General features: G+C 42.0%; 1 protein-coding gene across 1 annotated transcript; it reads right to left on the minus strand.

Moving 5' to 3' along the window:
- Positions 1 to 301: 301 nt before the first annotated feature.
- On the minus strand, positions 302 to 11787 carry Ptpmt1 (protein tyrosine phosphatase mitochondrial 1). The gene is made up of 4 exons (XM_027936388.2): positions 11137 to 11787; positions 10951 to 11031; positions 2610 to 2801; positions 302 to 545 (listed from the first exon to the last, which is right to left on the minus strand). The coding sequence occupies exons 1-4, from the start codon at positions 11308 to 11310 to the stop codon at positions 414 to 416; spliced, it is 579 nt and encodes a 192-aa protein (XP_027792189.1). The 5' UTR covers positions 11311 to 11787; the 3' UTR covers positions 302 to 413.
- Between the last annotated feature and the right edge of the window lie 10389 nt (positions 11788 to 22176).

The following is a 22176-nucleotide window of genomic DNA, read 5'->3' on the forward strand; positions in this document are numbered from 1 at the left end:
AATATCTTTAAGTATAATTTTAGGTACATAATAGATTTTTGTTGAAATGAATATTTCTTGGTGCTATTAAAGAAAACAAGATTTAGGGGCTGGGGTTGTAGCTTAGTGGTAGAGTGCTTGCCTAGCACATGTGAGGCACTGGGTTGGAGCCTCAGCACCACATAAAAGTAAATATAAAAAGGTATTGTGTCCATCTACAACTAAAAAAAAAAAAAATGTAGATACACTAAGTCTTCCTCTGTAGGCATATAACAGTGTTAATTTAGGAAAATAAGACACAAGAAAATTGTCCACTACTTAGCACATTTCTGTTCCGTCAAGTCTGGGCTTTTAAGCCCTTTTGGTCCTATACAACTTCTTTATTCTGTATCAAGCAGCATTGTTTAGTTCTTTCAAATCCACACATTTCAGTGTCATCTTGCTGCCCTTGTAGAAATCTCCTTGTGGAACTCTTTGAGAATTTCCATCTGGCCAGGTCTGACGTAGATGTGGGACCGGATCTTGGAAATGGCTCTGACAGCCTCCTCTGGGCTATAGTTGTGTACCTAAAGTAGATGGTTGGGAAATCAACAGAGAAAGAAAGGGTCAGATGTTCAGATGCCCTGGACCTATGGGGGTGTTGAACGACTCCTAGAATTCCTTTTTTCAGAAAAGTCCATTTGAGCTGGGCACAGTGGCACATGCCTGTAATCCCAGTGGCTTGGGAGGCTGAGATAGGAGGATCATGAGTTCAAAGCCAGCCTCAGCAAAAGTGAGGCACTAAGCAACTAAGTGAGACCCTGTCTGTAAATAAGATACAAAATAGGGCTGGGGATATGGCTCAGTGGTTGAGTGCCCCTGACTTCAATTCCCTGTATCCCCACCAAAAAAAAAGGCCATTTGAGGAGGGCTGTTAAAAATCATGCTGTGGGCTGGGGATGTGGCTCAAGCGGTAGCGCGCTCGCCTGGCATGCGTGCGGCCTAGGTTTGATCCTCAGCACCACATATAAAAACAAAGATGTTGTGTCCGCCAAAAACTAAAAAATAAATATTAAAAAAAAAAAATCATGCTGTATTACCAGTGTGGTACTTGAGGCTGAAGCAAAAAGATCACTTGAGCTCAAGGCTAGTCTGGGCAAGATAGCAAGACTCCATCTCAAAAAAACAAAACAAAACCCCATACTCCATGTATGATAAATGGAGAGCACTTTAATCATCTCAGTCAACCAGGCCCACAATAGTATGCCAATTCTTATGCTTCCAAACTCTGGAAAAAGGTTAAAGGTGAAGCTGAGACCCTAATCTCAAAACTGCCTAGGCCTCACCAATATCCTAAGTTCTGGGCTGAAATTTTAGAAGAATTTCTAGGATGGGCTGAGGGTATAGCTCAGTAGTAAGGTGCGTGCTTAGCATACACAAGGCCCTGGGTTCAATCACCAGAACCACCAATAGAAATTTATAGGAAAGAGTTTAAAATGGGTGTTTTTGTTTTTTGTGTTACTGGGGATTGAACCAGGTGCTCTACCACTAACCTATATCCCCAGTTCTTGAGTACTGTTTATAGTCATTTACTCACCAGTCCATAGTAACACAAAACTAGGCAGATTACCACATTTCCTTTGTCCTTTGTCCACATGACTTAGAAAATACTTTGTAGGGGCCAGACTGGTAACAAAAATGAGTGTTTTTTATTTATTTTGAAATAAGGTCTTTTTTTTTTTTTATTGGTTGTTCAAAACATTACAAAGCTCATGATATATCATCTTTCATACATTTGACTCAATTGGGTTATGAACTCCCATTTTTACCCCAAATACAAATTGCATAATCACATCGGTTACACACTCACATTTTTACATAATGGCATATTAGTGACTGTTGTATTCTGCTACTTTTCCTATCCCCTACTATCCCCCCTCCCCTCCCCTCCCATCTTCGCTCTCTACCTCATGAAACAAGGTCTTGCTGTGTTGCTTGGGCAGGTCTTGAACTGGGCTCAAGTGATTCACCTGTCTGTCAAGCAGCTGGTACTACAGGTACATGCCACAGCACGTGTTAAAATATTTTTAAGCATCCTACTGCTAGTCAGCAAATAGGTAAAATTTGGTTTGGATACTCTCTTTCTAGAAACTAATGTTCAGGGGCACTTAAACCACTGAGCCACAACCCCAGCCCTTTTTATTTTTTATTTTGAGTAAGGGTCTCACTGAGTTGCTGAAGCTGGCCTCAAACTTGTGATCTTCCTGCCTCAGCCTCCCAACTTGTTGGGATTACAGGCATGAGCCACCACACCTGAAACTCAAGAAATATTTGAAGAAACCTGAGTACTATAGACCTGAAAGTGATTAGCACTAATATTATCTATAGTACTCGAGCTTCATACCACATTTAGTTTGAGGAAAATAAACATCAGAGTCCAATTTTGTATGCTTTGGCAGGTGTCAGAGCCAAAGGTTAGCCTATCCATGAATCTCAGGTGCTTTGCATGACACCACACCACCTACAGACAGCCTATTATTGGGTAATGGCTCCCCCCAGCAAGGCCTGCCAGTAACCATACTATTGAACTTCTGGAAGTTTACTGTAAAAGAGATCAGTCCAGAAATACCTGCATCATCCAAAAAAAATACCTGCATTAGATATGCTGCAACCATAGTGGCACTTCTGGAGCGTCCAGCTTTACAATGCACGTAGACACAATGGCCCAATGACTGGTACTTGAGTGCAAAGCGAACTCCTCTGTGGAGGTTGGCCAAGGTGGGGATCCCAGTCATGTCGACTGTGCTGAGCCGCAGCTGCTCAACTCCTACTCTCTTCCACTCCTGAAATCAGGTCCACCAGCATAAAAGAGAGAATGAAAGAAACCTGATGTGGACGGCATGAAGAGGGTCAGTCTTCCAAGGGGCAGCAAAGCAACAGGAAATTTAAAGGTTTACTACAATGTGAATATACTCTTTTCCATTTTCTAAAAAAGAAATTTTTTTAATAGAAATGCCCTTAAAATGGCTGACTACATGGCTGGTCTTTCATCTAACAGCTATGCTGCTGATTAGAACTGTGTCCCAGATTTAAAGCTAGGCATGCCGTCTGCCACTGAGCTACCTACCCAGCCCTTAAACTTTTCTTTTCTTTCTTTTTTTTTTTTTAGTTGTAGATGGACACAGAATATTTATTTATTTATTTTTATGTGGTGCTGAGGATCAAACTCAGGGCCTCAGACCTGCAAAGTTAGTGCTTTGAGCTATAGCCCCAGCCCCATTTTCTTCTTTTTAAAATAACTTTCTTTTGCTTATTTTCTTTCTTTTTTTTTAATTTGTGGATGGACACAATACCTTTATTTTATTTATTTATAATGTAGTCCTGAGGATCGAATCCAGTGCCTCCTATACTAGGCAAGCACTCTACCCCTGAGCCACAACCCCAACTCCAAACTATTTTTTTTTTTTTTTTGTGGTGCTGAGGATTGACCAGGGTCTTGTGCGTGCTAGGCAGGCACTCTACCACTGAGCTATATCCCCAGCCCTCTTTTTTTTTTTTTTTTTAATAGTTTTTCAGTTGTTGTAGATGGACTCAATGTCTTTTTTATTTATTTATTTACTTATTTTACACATATGAGGCAAGTGCTCTACTGCTGAGCTACAACTCCAGACCCTTATTTATTCATTTATTTTTATGTGGTGCTGAGGATCGAACCCAGTGCCTCACACATGTGAGGCAAGCCCTCTACCGCTGAGCTATAGCCCCAGCCCCCTCTTTTTTGGGTACCAGGGATTGAACTTAGGGGCACTCTGACCACTGAGCCACATCCCCACCCCTATAAAATACAAAATAGGGTTGCTTAGTGCCTTGCTTTTGTTGAGGCTGGCTTTCTTTTTTTTTTTTTTTTAGTATTTATTTTTTTAGTTGTAGTTGGATACAAAACCTTTATTTTATTTATTTATTTTTATGTGGTGCTGAGGATAAAACCCAGGGCCTCACACATGCTAGGTGAGCGTTCTACCACTGAGCTGGCTTTGAACTTGCGATCCTCTTGCCTCAGACTTCCAAGCTGCTGGGATTACAGGTGTCTGCCACTGCACCTAGCCAAAACTACTCTTAAAGTACTCTTTAAACCAGGTGCAGTGGTGCATGTGCTTGTAATCCTGTTAATTCAGGAGGTTGAGGCAGAATTCCCAAATTCAAGGCCAGTCTCAGCAACTTATCGAGACCCTGTCTTAAGATAAAAATTTTTAAAAAGTTGGTTTGTAGACATAGCTCAGTGGCAGAGTGGAGTGCTTACCTAGCATATGAAAGGCCCTTGGTGCAATGCCCCAATACCCCCCAAACAACAACAAAAAACCCAACCTGAAAGAACCAGATGCTAATCAACCAGTTATTTAGCTGGGTGTGATGGTATATGCCTGCAATCTCAGCTACTCAGGAAGTGGAGGCCGGCCGAAGGACAGCAAGGCCAGCCTGAGCACTTTAGACCCTACCTCGAAAATAAAAGAACTGGGGATGTGGCTTAGTGGTAGCATACCCCTGGGTTCAATATCCAGTATTTAAAAAAAAAAAAGCATGGCAGGTAGGATGTAGCTCAGTGGTAAAGGGCCCCTGGGTCCAACCCCAATACTGCAAACTAAGTACCCTTCAGATATTTGAATCTTTAGCTGCAAAATATTGTATAAAATTTGGCTGCAAAAGTTATGGGGTTAGGGGAGGTAGCTCTAGTGGTAGAGTGCTTGCCTGGCCTGTACAAAGGTTTGGGTTTAATTCCCAGCACTTCTATACATCAAAAAAAAAGCTTTTGCCTAATTTTGAGACCTGTCTAGTGAGTGATTCAGCTGCAGATTGAGGGTACTATATTTTATCCCAAGTATATACATTTTTACCACTTTTTTTGAGGGATACATCTAAAAATAGGTTTATAATTTTAAAATTGAAACATATCTACTTGTGAAATATTATCACTTAAAAAGAAGAAATGGGAGAAATAAAGCCTCTGTTAAACTGGGCAACTTTATATTTGCTTTATGATATGCTCCAGCTACTCTTTTTGTATGTGTATGGCATAGTATTGAGGATAGAACTAAAGAGCTCACTCATCCTCAGCAAGTGCTCCACCACTAAACTACATCCCCAGTGCTTTTTCTTTTCTTTCTTTTTCTTCTTCTTCTTCTTTTTTTTTTTTTTTAATTTGTTCTTTTTCCTTTTTATTTTGAGATAGGGTCTAAGTTGCCCACACTGGCCTCTAACTTGCTATCCTGGCTTAGACACTGTAATCGAGCTACTCTTTATTAACCTCTTTTGTGTGTACCGAGATTTTTATGACATTGAATGAAGGTCTGTATTTAATTCTACTTATAAAATTAACAAAAACTGAAAGAGTTTTGCAGCTGTAGCTTATGCATCAATTGCATCAGAAACACCTGTAGAGTTGCTAAATACTCAGATTCCTGGACCCCACCCTAAAGTTACTGAGTCAGAATCTCTGAGGGTTGTAAGTAGGAATATGCTATTTTAGCAAGATTGCCAGATGATTTTTAGGCATATTAAAATGTGAGAACCATTGCCTTGGAGATTTCTTTTCCCTGCAATAGTGGGATGGTATAGCTCCATTTTACAAATGTCAATGCCTCACATAGAAAGACAAGCATATTTTGCAGATGTCCAGTAACTTCGGACTCCCCTTGCACCACACGACTGACCACAGTAACGAACATTTACTGTTTTGGCTAATGACCCTCGAGGCCTTGTTGCAAAGTACTTTGGGAAATCCAAGGAGCTGTTATCCATTCTTTTTTTTTTTTTTAATGTTTATATTTTAGTTTTAGGTGGATACAATATCTTTATTTTTATGTGGTGCTGAGGATTAAACCCAGTGCCTCACAGGTGCTAAGCAAGCACTCTACCACTTGAGCCACAACCCGAGCCCCATCCGTTCCTTAAAATAAATGTTACTGGTCAGGCAATGACAAACGACTCCATTTTACCCTGAGACTCCATGTCATCTAAGAAATGCTTCTCCCATGAGAAATTTCCATCTCTGCCATCTTGATCCTGCTTAGCACACCCTGCTTAGAAACGCAAATGCTTCTGTTCTCATACAATGTAAAATTGTTGGGAGCTGCCACATAGGAACAAACTGGGCACCCCTTAGCCTTGAGCTATGAGAATGTGGAGATGTGGCAATCCATGAGCTCTGAGCGCACAAAGTGGACTGAATCCACGTTGCCCCGGTTGGGTGCGCCTCGCTCTGGTCTTTTTGCTCACTCTGCCTATGCTCCCCACACAGCTCATGAGATGGGCATGGCCTTCCTAGAGGTAATCAATTGGCTAGACTCAACCCCTGAAACCTGACCCCTTGCCTCATTTGAATGGCTTTCCCCTTTAGAAGGGTTCAGCATGTGTTCCCCTCTGTCTTTCCATGGACCCCTAAGGTCAGAGGAGCTATCACAGGACCCAAAGAAAAAGATATGTCTCTGTCTCTGTGTGATTATTTCGTGCCAGCCCAGTTCACCTGGAGTGACCTTGAGTGTTTAGTCATGGGACACAACATAAAATTGTTCTCTTTTTGGTTCCTATTTTTCTTGGACGATGTACCTTATCAGAATGATTGTATAGATATTAGTACACATTCTTCAACTTGTACTCAACTAGGCATTTTGACCCACTTCCCCTCTGCTTATGATTTTAGATCTCATGATGTTTGTTTATGGTTTTGAATCATAGCAACATACACTTATGATTAATGTAGTTTTGGACTATAAAGGTGTACTCTAACCCTTGGAAGGGGTTGAAGAATGTAGACTTGCAGCCTGCCCTTTGGCTCACCAGATGGTGAATCCAGACCACCAGCCGGTAAATAAATGTCCTATCTTCTGCTTTAAGATAAGATCAACTCAGTGATTTATTGCAATCTCACCATAATAAAAATGTATGCCAAGAGGGGGTGGGTGTAGCTCAGTAGTAGAGGGTCCAATCCCCAGCACCATAGGCATGTCAAAAATGTATGCCATGGCTGTTGTGGTGGCACACACCTGTAATCCCAACAGCTCAGGAGGCTGAGTCAGGAAGATCACAAGTTCAAAGCCAGCCTCAGCAACAGCAAGACATTAAGCAACTCAGTGAGACCCTGTCTCTAAATAAAATAAAATACAAAATAGGACTGGGGATGTGACTCAGTGGTCAGAGTGCCCCTGAGTTCAATCCCTAGTACCAATAAATAAATAAATAAATATATATATATATATATATATATATATATATATGCCATGACTAATTCTTACTAACATACACATGTGCACGTATGTGTGTGGTGCTAAGGACAAATCCAGGGTCACACATATGAGAGGCTAAATGTGCTCTCCCACTGAGCTACATTCTCAGCCACTAATTGTGGGGAGCCATTCTCACACGTGACTGGGCAACTCCTGGTTTGGGTCTGAGGCGCTCTGGCTAAACTGTGTTGGAGCTTTCCCGGCCCTCTCCTGGTGCGAGAGCCTGTCCGTGTGGGGGTGTGACTGACCACTGACCCCGGGGTCCAATCACTGACCCTGACCTTGGAGTGCAAGGTCCCCCCTCAACCTTCATTGGATGGAATTCTCCCCTGAATTTCTTGTTCCCCAATAAAAGGCTGCTCCCTGGCGTGCTCCCTCTCTCTCTCCTGCTAGCCCTGAGTAATCCTTGCTGCCCTACCGGGTGGTTCGAGGTAGAAACCAGAGGGGGAGCCATCTCGGACCTGGTCATAGAAAAAGGTAACTGAGTCTGTGTGTTTATTTCGATCTCACTAGTTAACTTTTATGCCAAGAACCTCTTTAATGAAACCAGTGCGCTGGTCGCATGGTGGAATTTGGCGCCCAACGTGGGGCTGCGAGCAAATATTTTCTATCAGGCTCTGTACAAAAGGCGTATTCGGACCATACGTCTCACATGCACTTTTTAGTTCCTTAATGGTTTTAAATGAGATTACAGCATGAACTCTAACTCTCTGATCTTGCTCATTAACTTGCTCAAAAACTGGAAAAAGTTGAAAACCGCTAGTATCTTCCCCAGCTTCCTGTGCTTTCTTAATACCTCGCTGGAACGGGGTAAGAAAAGTCATTGTTAATTCAATACCTGTTAAATTTTGTCCTTTTAGCAGGTAATGGCCGAATTCGAATAGCCTGGGCAGGCGGTGTTAAACGCAGCCTGTTAAAATTTCTCTGTAAGTCCTGAATTTCAACGTCTGACTCTTCTCCCTCGGACTGCGAGTCGTGGGTAGACTCTGCGCTGTCGCCATTTTGAAATTGGGCTTCTAAGCCACGTGGCGGAGAAGAACTCTGTGCCCCTCTAAGAATTTCTTCCGGATTTTCCTCCCCAGGAAGATCCTCTACCTCTTCCAGAGGACTTTCTAGGACTGTGGAGGTTTCTCCTTTATGACCTTCCTCTCTATAATCTCCCTGAGGGCTAGCCTGATCCTGCAAGTTTAAAGTCACATTCCTAACCTTCAGTTTGGCCCCTAGAGCCTTTGTTTTTCAAGGGAAAGGGAATTAACTTAGCCTCAGGCGGATTTTCCATTTGAATAGAACTAATAGCTCTCTGAATGCCTTTTAATAGATCTTCAGGGGGCCACGAACTCTGGCCCATATATTCAAAAAGACAAACTTCCAGAGCCGGTCCAAGTTTTCTGAATATTCTCTATACCTCCAGGTAATTCATGAGAAAGACAAACTTTTTGTAACTTCCTTCCTAGTTTCTCCCAAGTAAGTAAATTTGGAGACTCCTGTTCACAAAACCAAGGACAATATTCGCCTACAATCTTTAAGAATTGTAATAACTGAGCTTTCTTTATCTGTTTTCCTTTCTGATTAATTATACTGTCTAAAATAGATACATTTCCTTATCCGTAGAAGTTGAATTTCCCATTTTAATTAATTTAACGTCTCTTTCCTTCAATATCTCCAGGTACTTTTGTGACTCTAAATTGTCACCACTTCCTTTATCTTTATAGCGTGCTTTTGTGGATTTTTTAAAATTGTTTTTATAAATCTTTATAAAAGATTTTTTGGGGGCTAGGATTGTTGCTCAGCGGTAGAGTGCTTGCCTAGCATGGGCAGAACCTGAGTTCGATCCTCAGCATCACATGGAAAAAAAAAAAAAAAAAGGAGATTTTTTTGGCCTTTATGTTCTAGAAGTTTGCGCTAGGAGAGTGAGAAAAAGGGAGAGAAAATGTGATGTTTACCTGGAGAGAAATAAGTTTCAATTTTCTATTGTTTTTGTCAATACTCAGAAAGTATATACGGACCTTTTTACTACATGATTGTCCTATGAATCAGAATGGCTGTAACTCAGCCACTGGGGACAAGAGACTTTAACTGCTTGCTGCTCGGTATGGGGTCCTAGCCCCTGCGGCCAGCAGTGCTTTTAACCCTTAAGGTCAGAGGAGCCGTCACAGCAACCCCAAAGAAAAAGGTATTTGTGTCTCTTGTGTGGTTATTTTGTGCAGCCCAGTTTAATTAGAGTGACCCCTGAGCCTTTTAGTCGTGAGAACAGAAACCTGGCAACTAATCGCGCGCACACTTTTTTCTTTTTCTCAGTACTAGAATTGAACCTAGAGATTCTCTACCACTGAGCTGCATCCCCAGCCTTTTTGAATTTGGAGACAGGGTCTTACTAAGTTGCGAAGGCTGGGCTCAAACTATCAATCTTCCTGCCTCAGCCTCCTGAATCAATGGCTTATATATTTAAAATGTGAGTCACAAATTTAAAGTTTCAAAACAATTTGTAGGTTGGGCTGGGGTTGTGGCTCAGTGGTGGAGCGCTTGTCTAGCATGTATGAGGCACTGGATTTAATCCCCAGAACCACATAAACAAAGAAACAATAAACAACATAAAGGTATTGTGACCATCTACTACTACTAAAATTATTTTTTTAAAAATTGTAGGTTGAAATTAACAGCATTTTCACTACCATTATCAGTATAATAGAGAAAGATCATTGTTTAGTAATAATAGGGCAGCATGTACTAATAACCATTATGGAAGGGTCCACAAGCAAGCATTCATATTTAATGAAAATTACATTTTGGACTGAACTTTATTATGACAGTATTTCAGAGTTCAATCCTAATCTCTAACATTTTAATATGGTAAAAATTCACCCAAACAGAGCCAAATGAATGAACTCTTTTTAGCTTTTCAATGGATAATTTTATGACACATTTAGATGGTAAGAGTGTTGGGAGGGTGCTTTTCTTTTTACATTTGCTAGGGATTTCATCTTGAATGCCTCACAGTGCCTGACCCGTATTGAATACTTAATAAGCATTACATGGGATGAATGATGGAATGAGCAAGGCACAGTTTTTGTCTTTCAATTTCAGTCACTGAATTTTTATTTATTTATTTATTTTTAGGTACTGAGGATTGAGCCCAGTGGCGCTTAACATCCTCACCCCCTTTTTTGTTTTTTTAAATCTTTTTAAAGTTTTTGTTTTGAGACAGGATCTTGCTAAGTTGCTGAAGTTGGTCTAGAACGTGAGATCCTCCTGCCTCAGCCTCCTGAGTTGCTGGGATTTTAGATGTGCATCATCACTGCCTCAGGCTCAGTTACTAATTTGAAAGGCAGAAATTAAGAATAAAATTTTGTGCATAAAGGGGTTTTTGTCAACTTTACTTTTCCATCTCTTGTTTTGTTTTGTTTTGAGATAGGGTCTCAAATGTTGCCCAGGCTGTCCTCCAACTCCTCTAGCCTCAGCCTCCCGAGTGCTGGGGCTTTCACGTTTCTATCTCCAACTGCTGCAATTTGAGCTTGTAAGACCAGATAGATTCTCCTCCCAAGGAGGCAAACAAGCTTGGGAGTTCTGTCTTGAAGTATGGTCATCGCCGCGTACTTCCTCCCCTAAATTTCTCCGGGTCTCCCAGACCTGGGGCGGTGGGCGAAGCTGGCGAGCGAAGCTGGCTGGCAGGCGCCCCCGCCCCAGCTCCTCCCCGGGGGCCCGGACCCCTCACCTTTGAGGAGTTGCACAGGAACCTCGTCTCGTACTCCTCATTCATGGTGATCACCCCGCGCACGTTCTCCTCCTGTATCAGCTGCCGAAGCAAAGAGCCGGCTCAGCAAGGGCCTCGGGGACCCGGGGTGGGCCGGGCCGCGAAGGGGCCGGCGGCGCGGAGGCCGGGCCCCGCCGTCCCGCTCACCTTGTGCGTCATGCCCCGCAGCGGCAGCGCGCCCAGCAGCACCGTGTGGTCGATGCGGTGGTACCAGTCGCGGTGCGCCGGACCCCGCACCTTCCCGCGAAACACCGTGTACAGCAGCGTCGGGTAGAAGAGCGCCCGGGCCAGGCCGGCCTGCATCCACGCGGAGGCCGCCATCCGGCCCCGCCCGGTCCGGCGCTGCGACGTGCCGCTCGTTCCCAGGCTCGAGGTCTGCGACCGCAAGGACAACGAGGGCGAGGTCTGCGGGCAGCCTGAGGCCTCGGGGGGAGACGGCGCAGTCGCCGCGGGCTCCTCAGGAACCAGGGTCCGGGGCTCGCAGCCCTGGGCTTGTGGGTCTTGGCCTGGGGCTCCCGGGGCGGGCTCCACGGCTCCGGAGGAGGGGCCGCCGGCCTCGGGGGAGGGACCAGGCTGTCGGCGTGAAGCAGATCCCCGGCGCGCAGCGCCCTGCGCTCCGGGGCCACTGGCCTGTGAGCCTGCGGCTTGCGAAACTGGGACCCCGCCTGTGGCCAGTGGTAGGCCTCGCCGGCAGGGGTCGCGTCCCAGGTGAAGGGGCACGACCTCTGAGGGTGGAAGTGTGACCCGGCCGAAGGAGGAAGGACACTGCCCCAACCCCGGCCGGAAGGAGGGGCAGTGATTCCAGGTGCCCCCTCCAAATAAAAGGGGAGACGAGATGAGGAAGAGCCTCTGCGGTGGGGTGCTGACGCATGCCGGTGATCCTAGCGATGCAGGTGGATCTCAAGTTCAAGGCCAGCCTGGGCAAATTCTCTAAATTAAAAAAAAGGAGGGGGGGGGGGGCGCGCAGGGATGTAACTCAGTAATAAATCTCCCTGGGACAGTACAAGAAAAGGGAAAAGATGGGCTGGGGGTTTAGCTCAGTTGGTAGAATGCTTGCCTCCCATGTGCAAGGCCCTGGATTGAATCCCCAGCAACACACACACACACACACACACACAAGGGAAAGGGAAAGAGAAAGAAAGAAAAGACTCATGGTCTAAGGGTTCCATTCCTAGTGTGGCAAAATCAAAGCAAAAAACCACCTTTTATAGCAGCTTTATTGAGATACAACTCACGGGCTGGGGATATAGCTCAATTGGTAGAGTGCTTGCCTTGCATGCAAAAGGTCCTGGGTTCAGCAGTGGAACGCTTGCTTAGCACGTGTGAGGCCCTGGGTTTGCACCACCTAAAAAAAATAAATACATAAAATAAAGGTATTGTGTCCAACTGCAACTAAAAAACAAATATTAAAAAAATTCACCCATTAAAAGTGTACAGTTTAATGGGTTTTGGTTGTTGCTGGGTTTTTATTTTATTTTTGGTTTTTGTTTGTTTGTTGTACTTGGGAACAAATCCAGGGCCTTGAGCATGCTAGGCAAGAAAGCACTCTACCACTTAACTATGTCCCTAGCCCTAAAAGGTGAAAGACTTATGTAATCCAAAGACAAACCTGAGTATTCAAAGGGTTTTGGTATATTTGTAATCATCACAGTTAACTTTAGAAATTTTAATTTTGCCAGTCTGGTGTGGTGACACACCTGTATAATCCTAGTAACTAAGGAGGCTGAGGCAGGAGGATCCAAAGGCCAACCTCAGCAATTTAGTGAGTCCCTGGCTCAGAATAAAAAATAAAAGGGATTAAACATCTGTGTTTAATCCCTGGTTAAATATATATATATATATATATATATATATATATATATATATATATATTTTTTTTTTTTTTTTTTTTTTTTTTTTTTTTTTTACAATAAAAATTAAAAATAGGGACTGGGGTTATGGCCCAGCTGTAGAGCGCTCGCCTCGCACATGCAAGGCCCTGGGTTTGATCCTCAGCATCACATAAAAATAAATAAGTAAATAAAATAAAGTTAAAAAAATTAAAAACAATTTTGGGGTTTGTATGTGGTGCTACACAAGTGTGGTGTACCGCTAAGCTATGTTGCCACCCCCAACAAAATGGTTTTTAAACACATAAATACATATACTTAATATAAATGATGAATAAAACAAGTGGTCTTTTATGACTTTTTAATTAAAGATTTAACCACATTGTTGTGAAGTATATATTGGTCATTTATTTATTTTTAGATATAGATGGACACAATACCTTTATTTATTTTTATGTGGTGCTGAGGTTCAAACCCAGTGCCTTATGCATGCAAGGCAAGTGCTCTACCACTGAGCTACAACCCCAGCCCCTGGTCATTTATTTTTAATGCTCTATAATCATCCGTGGGCTGTGGATGTGGCTCAAGCAGTAACGCGCTCGCCTGGCATGCGCAGGGCGCTGGGTTCTATCCTCAGCACCACATAAAAATAAAATAAAGATGTTGTGCCCACTGAAAACTAAAAAAAAAAGAATGAGCGAGCAATCTATAATCATCCGTTATATGTTTTTTTTTAATTATAGTTGTAGATGGACAGCATACCTTTATTTGTTTAGTTTTTTATGCAGTGCTAAGGATTGGACCCAGTGCCTCACACATGCTAGGCAAGCGCTCTGCCATTGAGCTACAGCCCCAGCCCCCGTTTATATCATGGAATATTTACTCATTCTCTTGAGATAGAAATTTAGGTTTATTCTAGTCTATTTTATCAATTAGGAATGCATCCGTGGTTTCAACTTTTTTGGGGGAGAAGGGAGGTTATCGGGGATTGAACTCAGAGGCACTCAACCACTGAACCACATCCCCAGCCCTATTTTGTATTTTATTTAGAGACAGGGTCTCACAAGTTGCTGAGGCTGGCTTTGAACTCTTGATCTTCCTACTTCCTTCTCCTGAGCCACAGGGATTCCAGGCATGAGCCACTGTGACTGGCTGTTTCGACTTCTATGCAGTTTTTTGTTAATGCCTCCACACCTGGTTTTGTTTTATAAATTTTTATTATAATGGTGACAAGTTTGTTGTAAAAAATAGAAATATGTGATGGCGCATGCCTATAATTCCAGCAGTTCAGGAGGCTGAGGCAGGAGTAGCGCGAGCTCAAAACCATCCTCAGCAAAAGTGAGGCGCTAAACAACTCAGACCCTGTCTGAGATGTGGTTCAGTGGTTGAGTGCCCCTTAGTTCAATCCCTGGCATGCACACACACACACACACAGAGAGACAAAATGGAAGCACTTCAAAATTACATAGTGTAAAATAAATGAAGGCCTCCTGAATCTTACTTCAGGAGATATCAGGAGTAGAGTTAGGTGCATATTCTCCCAGGGGTTTTTCCTTTTGCTTTCAGGGACTGTTAACTGTCCACCAGAATCCTTTATCTACTTCTTCTGTAGTATCTGAGTAGCCATATGCTCAGTGTCCCTTGTAGTTAGAGGGAACAGTGGACTCCACTTTCTCCAGTAGAAGGTGAACGTTGCAGCCCTCATAGGGCTAAAAAGCCTGGTCCTCAAAACCTCCACCAATGTCCATGCCCTGTTTGTCTTCCTGTGGGCTAGAGTGGGGATTATAACACTTTGAAGAATCTCAGCAGGCATGAATAGCAGATGGCACTGTTCCCTTTGGTCTGGGTCACTAAATAACTGCCTAGAGAAGCTACTTCTTTTCATTTCTCTGGGGAACATTCACCCTCATCTGTAAAGAGAGAGAGAAATAAATTTCTCATCAGGTGAAGTGGGGCAGATCTGAAATAGCAGGGACTCAAGGGGCTGAGACAAGAGTTTGAGGCCTGGATGTGCAATTTAATGAGAACCTGGCTCAAAATAAATAAAAAGGATTTGGGATGTAGCTCAGTGGTAGAATACCCTAGTACTGCTAAATTAAAAACTTTATATTTTGTTGCAGCTATTGAATTTAGAGCCAAATGCTACAGTAGTTTAACCTATACTAATATATTTGTGCATTAGTCAGGATCTGAGTTGTAATGTGACACCAATTTAAAAACTTGTAGTAGGTGCTGGGGAGATAGATCAACTGGTAGAATGCTTGACCATGGGCTCAATCCCCAGCACTACACACAAAATAATAATAATAATAATAATAATAATAATAATAATAATAATAAAAATAAAGACTTGTAGTAAAGGGCCAGGCATAGTGGCATAGCCTATAATCCCAGTGGCCCCAAAGCAACTCACTGAGACCTTATCTCTAAATAAAATACAAAATAGAGCTGGGAATTTAGTTCAGTGGTCGAGTGCTCCTGAGTTCAATCCCCAGTACGAAAATAAATAATAATATGAAAATAAAAATTGTAGTAAAATACATATTACAATATTTTTTTATTATTATTTTCTTTGTGGTGCTGGGGATTGAACCCAGGGCCTTATGCATGTAAGGCAAGCACTCTGCCAACTGAGCTATATCTCCAGCTATTATTATTATTATTATTATTATTATTATTAGCTCTGGGGTGTTAACCAGGGGTACTTTGCCACTCAGCCAGTTCTTTTTATTTTTATTTTATATTTTCAGACAGAGTCTAAGTTGCTCAGTCTAGCCTCAAACTTACAATCCACCAACTTCCACCTCCCGAGTTGCTGAGATCATGGGTATGGACCACCATACTTGGCTCACAATTATTTTGTGCTAGTTTTGATCTGCCAGCATTTAGTTATTGAGTTGTACCCTCACTCCCTTAACTGTTTCCTTATTGATGGATGGTTGGGTAGCTACTGCTGCTGCTGCTGCTTTTCCTTCCTCTCTTTTGGTGGTGCTGGGGATGGAATCCAGGGCCATGCATGGGAGATAAATGATCTACCACTGAGCTATACCTCAGCCCCTCCCCCCCCTTTCTTTCTCTCTTTCTCTCTTTCTCTTTCTTTCCTCTCTTTTTTTTAATTAACTTTTTTTTTTTTTTAAAGAGAGAGAGAGAGAATTTTTAATATTTATTTTTTAGTTTTCGGTGAACACAACATCTTTGTTTGTATGTGGTGCTGAGGATCGAACCCGGGCCGCATGCATGCCAGGCAAGCACACTACTGCTTGAGCCACATCCCCAGCCCTCCTCTCTTTTCTTTCTTCATAGCAGTTCCCTACAGGCAGAGGCTCTGTCTACTTATGCCTGTAACCTCATAGTCTAGTGCAGTATGTGACATACTCAAGAAACACTGGGCTAAATCAAAGAGTGCTGCAAAACAAACAAACAAAAAACATCCTTGGACACACTTCACCCTATTATTTGTTTGTTTGTTTGTTTCTTTTTCTTTTTGGCACTGAGGAATGAACTCAGGGACTCTTAATCATTGAGCCACAACCCCAGCCCTTTTTAGCTTTTAATTAGAGACAGGGTCTTTCTAAGTTACTTAGGACCTTGTAAATTGCTTAAGCTGGCTTTGAACTTGGAATCCTCCTCCTTCAGCCTCCCAAGCCATTAGGATTACAAGCGTGTGCCACTACACCTGGCTAGGATTTTATTAATAAGTCTGCTACAAGTCATTCTTTATATATATGTGTGTGTGTGTGTGTGTGTGTGTCTGTGTGTCTGTGTGTGTATGTGTATCTTTTAGTTGTTGATAGAATTTTATTTTTATTTATTTACCTGTGGTGCTGAAAATCGAACCCAGTGCCTCACACATGCCAGGCAAGCACTCTACCACTGATCTACAACCCTAGCCCCTATAAGTCATTCTTTGGGTGAAAAAAGTACTCTTTCTGTCAGGAGTATAATTGCTGCATCATAGGGTATTAGATTATTTTGTGTGTGTGTGTGTGTGTGTGTGTGTGTCACTGGGGATTGAACCCCGGTCAATCTACCACTGAGCTGTATCCCCAGCTCTTTTAATTGTTTTATTTTAAGACAGGGTCTCCCACTAAATTGCTGAGGCTGGCGTCAATTTTGTAATACTCCTGCCTTAGCCTCCAGAGTTGCTGGGAATATGGGCATGTGCCACTGTGCCTGTCTAGGGTATAGTCTAGTCGTTTAGCTTTTTAGATGTTGTCAGGTATCCTTCAGTATTGGTTGTACCAGTTTTTCTTCTTAGCAACAAAATGTAAGAGTTAAAAAGAACAGATTCACTGTAATCTTAATAAGGAAATAATGATCTCTTCAAATAGTGTATCCACTATCACTATCAATTGGGTATCCACATGAAAAGAAGTGAGAAAAGCCGGTGTGATGGCTCATACCTGTAATCCAGCAGCTTGGGAGGTTGAGACAGGAGAATCACAGGTTCAGAGCCAGCCTCAGCAACTTATCAAGGCCCTAAGTAGCTCAGTGAGACCTTATCTCTAAATAAATACAAAATAGAGCTGGAGATGTGGCTCAGTGGTTAAGCACCCCTGGATTCACTCCCCATTACTAAAAAAATAAAAAAGAGAGAAAAGAAAGGAATGAAGGAATTTGACTCCTATATCATACATAAAAATTAGAGCTACATCATAGATGTAAACAATTAAAATAATGAATTTTTACGCCCTAGGGGAACAAAATTTCTTAAAGGGAACACAGGAAACACTAACCACAAAATAAGGATTGAGGGCTGAGGATGTGGCTCAAGCAGTAGCCTGCCTCAGTCTCCCAAGCTGCTGGTATTACAGGCCTGTGCCACCAGTGCCCCACTGGAGACAGTTTTTAACCCCTAAGCAGGCTTTTCACCCAGTGGACCTGACTTTATATACCAACTCTGTGATTGCCTGGCTCTCTGTGTTCTTGAAAAAGTTACTTCATCTCAGGGCTGGGGATGTGGCTCAAGCGGTAGCGCGCTTGCCTGGCATGCGTGTGGCCCGGGTTCAATCCTCAGCACCACATACAAACAAAGATGTTGTGTCCACCGAAAACTGAAAAATAAATATTAAAATTCTCTCTCTCTCTCTCACTCTTAAAAAAAAAAAAAAAGAGGGTCTCTCGCTCTCTCTTCAAAAGATCCTCAGCACCACATACAAACAAAAGATGTTGTGTCCGCCGAGAACTAAAAAATAAATATTAAAATTCTCTCTCTTTAAAAAAAAAATAAGGATTGATAAATTGGACCTTGTTAAAATTAAAAACCTTGTTCATCAAAATAAACAATTAAAACGAGGGAGTAGAAGGTAATCCACACACAGGAAGTAGATATAAGTAATACAAACACACCCACAGAACTTGTTTTTAAAATACATAAAGAGCCAGAAGTGGTGGCAACACTAGTAATCCCAGCAATTTAGAAAGCTGAGACAGGAGGATTTCAAGTTTAAGGCCAGTCTCAGCATCTAAGCAAAGCCCTAAGCAATTTAGGGAGGACTGGGGATGTAGCTCTGTGGTTAAGCACCCTTGGTTCAAACCTCAGTACCAAAACAACCAGCAACAACCAAAAAACCCGAAGGACAAAACAAAATGCATAAAGAATTCCTACAAACCATTGAAAAAAGGAAGACAGCCAGTAAAAATGATGATGAGTGTATGGAAAAAAGGCTTGAGCATGCATCCACAAAAGAGAATGTTCACATGGTCAATAAGCTATGTAAAGGTAATGAAAACCATTGGCCATTAGGGAAAGAAAGTTAAACCACAATAAAATGCTGCTACATCTCTATCAGAATTACTAAAATTAAAAGGGTTGTTGCTGTGCTTTGGATATGGCTTGGGTGTGTTCCCCAAGGATTTTTGTGTTGAAATTTAATCCCCACTGTGAGGTATTAAGAGGGTGGAAACATAATCTGATTTTGGTGTTTAGAAATGGGGCCTTTGGAAGTGATTAGTATTAAATAAGGTCATGGGTGGAACCCCCATAATTGAATACTAGTTACTTTCCAAGAAGAGGGTGAGAGACCAGAATGCATGCCTCCTGTCTCTTGCTGTGTGAGACCCTGTGCAACCTTAGGCCTTTGTCAGCAAGAATGCCACCACCAGATGTAGACCCTCTACCTTGGACCAGAACTGTGAGCCAAAACAACTTCTCTTTGGAGGGTGATGCTAGAAATTGAACCCAGGACCTGTGCATGCACCAGCTCTTTTAGTGAGCTCTACCATCAACCCAACTCTTTTTTTAATAAAGTTATTCAGCCTTGAATATTTTATTATAGTAATGAAAACCAGATTAATAAAACCTAATATAAAGATATAGAACATTTTTTGCACTTTTTCTAATATATATTCTTTCTGTTTTTTTCCTCTTTCAACATATATACTCCTTGTATACCTATTAATACCACCTGTTTTATTTACTATGCTTGTATCACAAACCTTTTCCTATAACTAAATATTTTTATTTGTCATTATTTGAAATTACAGTGTCCTAGGTCAAGAATACACCATAATTTATTTTATCAATCTGCTTTGGTATCAAATTTTATGCTATTTAAATTGTGTCTAAATAACAATCTCTGCAAGCCAGGTGAGGTGGCACATACCTGTAATCCCAGAGACTCGGGAGGCTGAGGCAGGAGGATCACAAGTTCAAAGCCAGCCACAGCAATTTAGCAAGGCCCTAAGCAATTTAGCAAGACCCTGAGTGTCTCTCTCTCTCTCACACACACACACACACACAAAGGCACACAAAGGTTGGGGATGTGGCTCAGTGGTAAAATGTCCCTGGGTTCAATCCCTAGTAAACCCCCTGCCAATAACAATCTTTTCACTTACATGATTATTTCCTTAAGATAAATTCCTATAAATGTATGTAAAATTCTAAATTTATCCTGATAGATTATCTGAATTTTACTTCCACTCATACTCAGAGAAGGCTTGTTTCCCTGAACCCTTAGCCACACTGGCTATGTTTCAAAACAAATTTTAATCTAATTTTTTTTTCTTTTTTTTTGTACCAGGGATTGAACTCAGGGGCACTCAACCACTGAGCCACATCTCCACATCCCTGGTCCTATTGTGTATTTTATTTACAGACAGGATCTCACCGAGTTGCTTAGTGCCTCACCATTGCTGAGGCGAGATTTGAACTCATGATCCTCCTGTCTTAGCCTCCCAAGCCACTGGGATTACAGGCTTTCACCACCGCACCTGCACCTGGCTAGGTGCTCTTTTTAATCTCACAGTAGATTTTTTTTTTTTTTTTTTTTGGTGTTTGGATTGAGTATTTTGTTTATACTGCTGAAATCCTTTGAAGTTATGACTCATTAGTGCTCTTCATGTTATTGTTCTGCTCCCCAACTTTGGGCTAATACACCTTGACCTGCTTGGTAACTAGATATAATAGTGACACTAGTTCCCTGCAAGGAGCTCCTTTGCTGCAAAGGAACTCCTCAGTCAAGGGGCAGATAACATAGGGGAAGGTTTTTGGTTGCCCTTTAAGAAATATCTATTGAGCCAGACACAGGAAAGCACTGGAGATAAGAGAAAATAACAAGATGGGTGTTCTCCGTGCCCTTATTTACTTCATGGATAGTAATTAAATAAAGAAATGCTTCTAAAGTCTAAACAATTCATTCTTTCTTTCCATACCTAGTACCTAGATATGCCTGTTTATTAATTCAACAATATCAAGCACCTAGTATAGATTAGGCATTATCTATGCCCTGAGGATACAGCAGTAAATAAAATGGTTGAAATCACTATCTCTGTAGAATTTATCTTCTAGTGGGGGGAGGCTATATATAAAACAAATAAATAAAATATGTAAATAAAATTATGGTATGCTAGATGGCGAATAGTGTTTTGATTAAAAACAATATAAGGAAGGGGGATTGGAATTGTGTGTATGCATATATGTGTGATTTTAAGTAGGGTGGTAAGGAAAGGCTGGACTAAGAATGTGACATTTAAGTTAAGACCTGAAGGAAGTAAGCCACACAAATATCTAGATAATTCTATGGAGCACAAAAGAAGACAGATTCTTGGCTTGGACATTTCTACAGCTGGGAGATAAATATATAAATAATCATGGTCATGTTTGTGATGGTATTCTGTAAGACTTAATGGTCTATAAATACAGAATGTTTTCAGTATATTACACATATGACTATTTACAAGAATACGATCATATATTGGCACTATGAATATATATTAAACTATAACACAAGGAACTATGATAATGTGCAAGTGGGGGGCTAATTGTTCCATTCTATACTACCAGAAAAACTGTGGTTAGTATTTTTTCCTTAAAGGGGGAAAGGACGCTTCTCCCTTGAGGCTTCTGCTTGGGAGCCCACTTTTTGTTGTTGTTGTTTTGTTTTGGTGTGTGTGTGTGTGTGTGTGTGTGTGTGTGGATGTGGTAAGTAGGGTGTAATCATTATTTGTGGGTATAAAACTTCCTTGCTCTGGAAGCCAGATTATGTTACAGAAAAATCATTTGCAAACCCATGAGTTATTTGTAAATGGATGGAGCCCAAAAGTACCAAAAGTAAGTTTTCTTTTTCAGTGTGCATTTCACTAAGTCTAAAAGCTGAGGGATAAACAAAAAACTGCTGTTTGCATTCCGTTTAGACCCCAGCACTCCGAAAGAGGTCTTTATTTATACCTGGGATTGAATCCAGGGGTGCTTAACCACTGAACCATATCCCCAGCTCTTTTCATTTTGGATTTTGAGACAGGGGCTGGCTAAATTGCTTAGGGCCTTGCTCTCTTGCTGAGGTTGGTTTTGAGCTCGAGATCTTCCTACCTCAGGCTCGGTAGTCCGAAAGAGGTCTTTAAAGACCTGGGTTAAAAAAAAAAAGTTATTATTATTATTTTTTTTTCTGGGAAAAGTAGGTTAGCTTGGGCAATCAGTCTCTTAACATAATCCATATGAGTTCCTGGTGTTGCAGGGATTTTGCCAGGTTGTGTGTGCACACTGCTGATCACCATGCTAGAAGGCACTCACCAAAGTCTGAAAGCTTACAACACACATTCTACATGCCAACAAAGAAGGAAGAAAGCCTGGATGCTGTTGCTTGTGTGGTGGTGCAAAAAGGAGGGCGTGCCCTGTGACCAATTCTGGCCAAACACTATTCACTCATTCATTCATTCATCGGATATTTTATTAAGTGTACATTCCGTGTATGCACCGCTGCTTGCCCACCGGGGTCATTCAAAGCCCTGCGGGTGCGGTGCACAGAGGAGAGAACTGTATATTCCCAGCCTGGGTCTACCTTCCAGTAGAGCTCCTAGACAAAGAGATGCCACCCTGCAGCTCCCTAGGTTGAGGGCTCCGCCCGCGGTGGCGAGGGGG

Source organism: Marmota flaviventris, chromosome 9 (assembly GCF_047511675.1).
Source record: "Marmota flaviventris isolate mMarFla1 chromosome 9, mMarFla1.hap1, whole genome shotgun sequence".
NCBI lineage: Eukaryota > Metazoa > Chordata > Mammalia > Rodentia > Sciuridae > Marmota > Marmota flaviventris.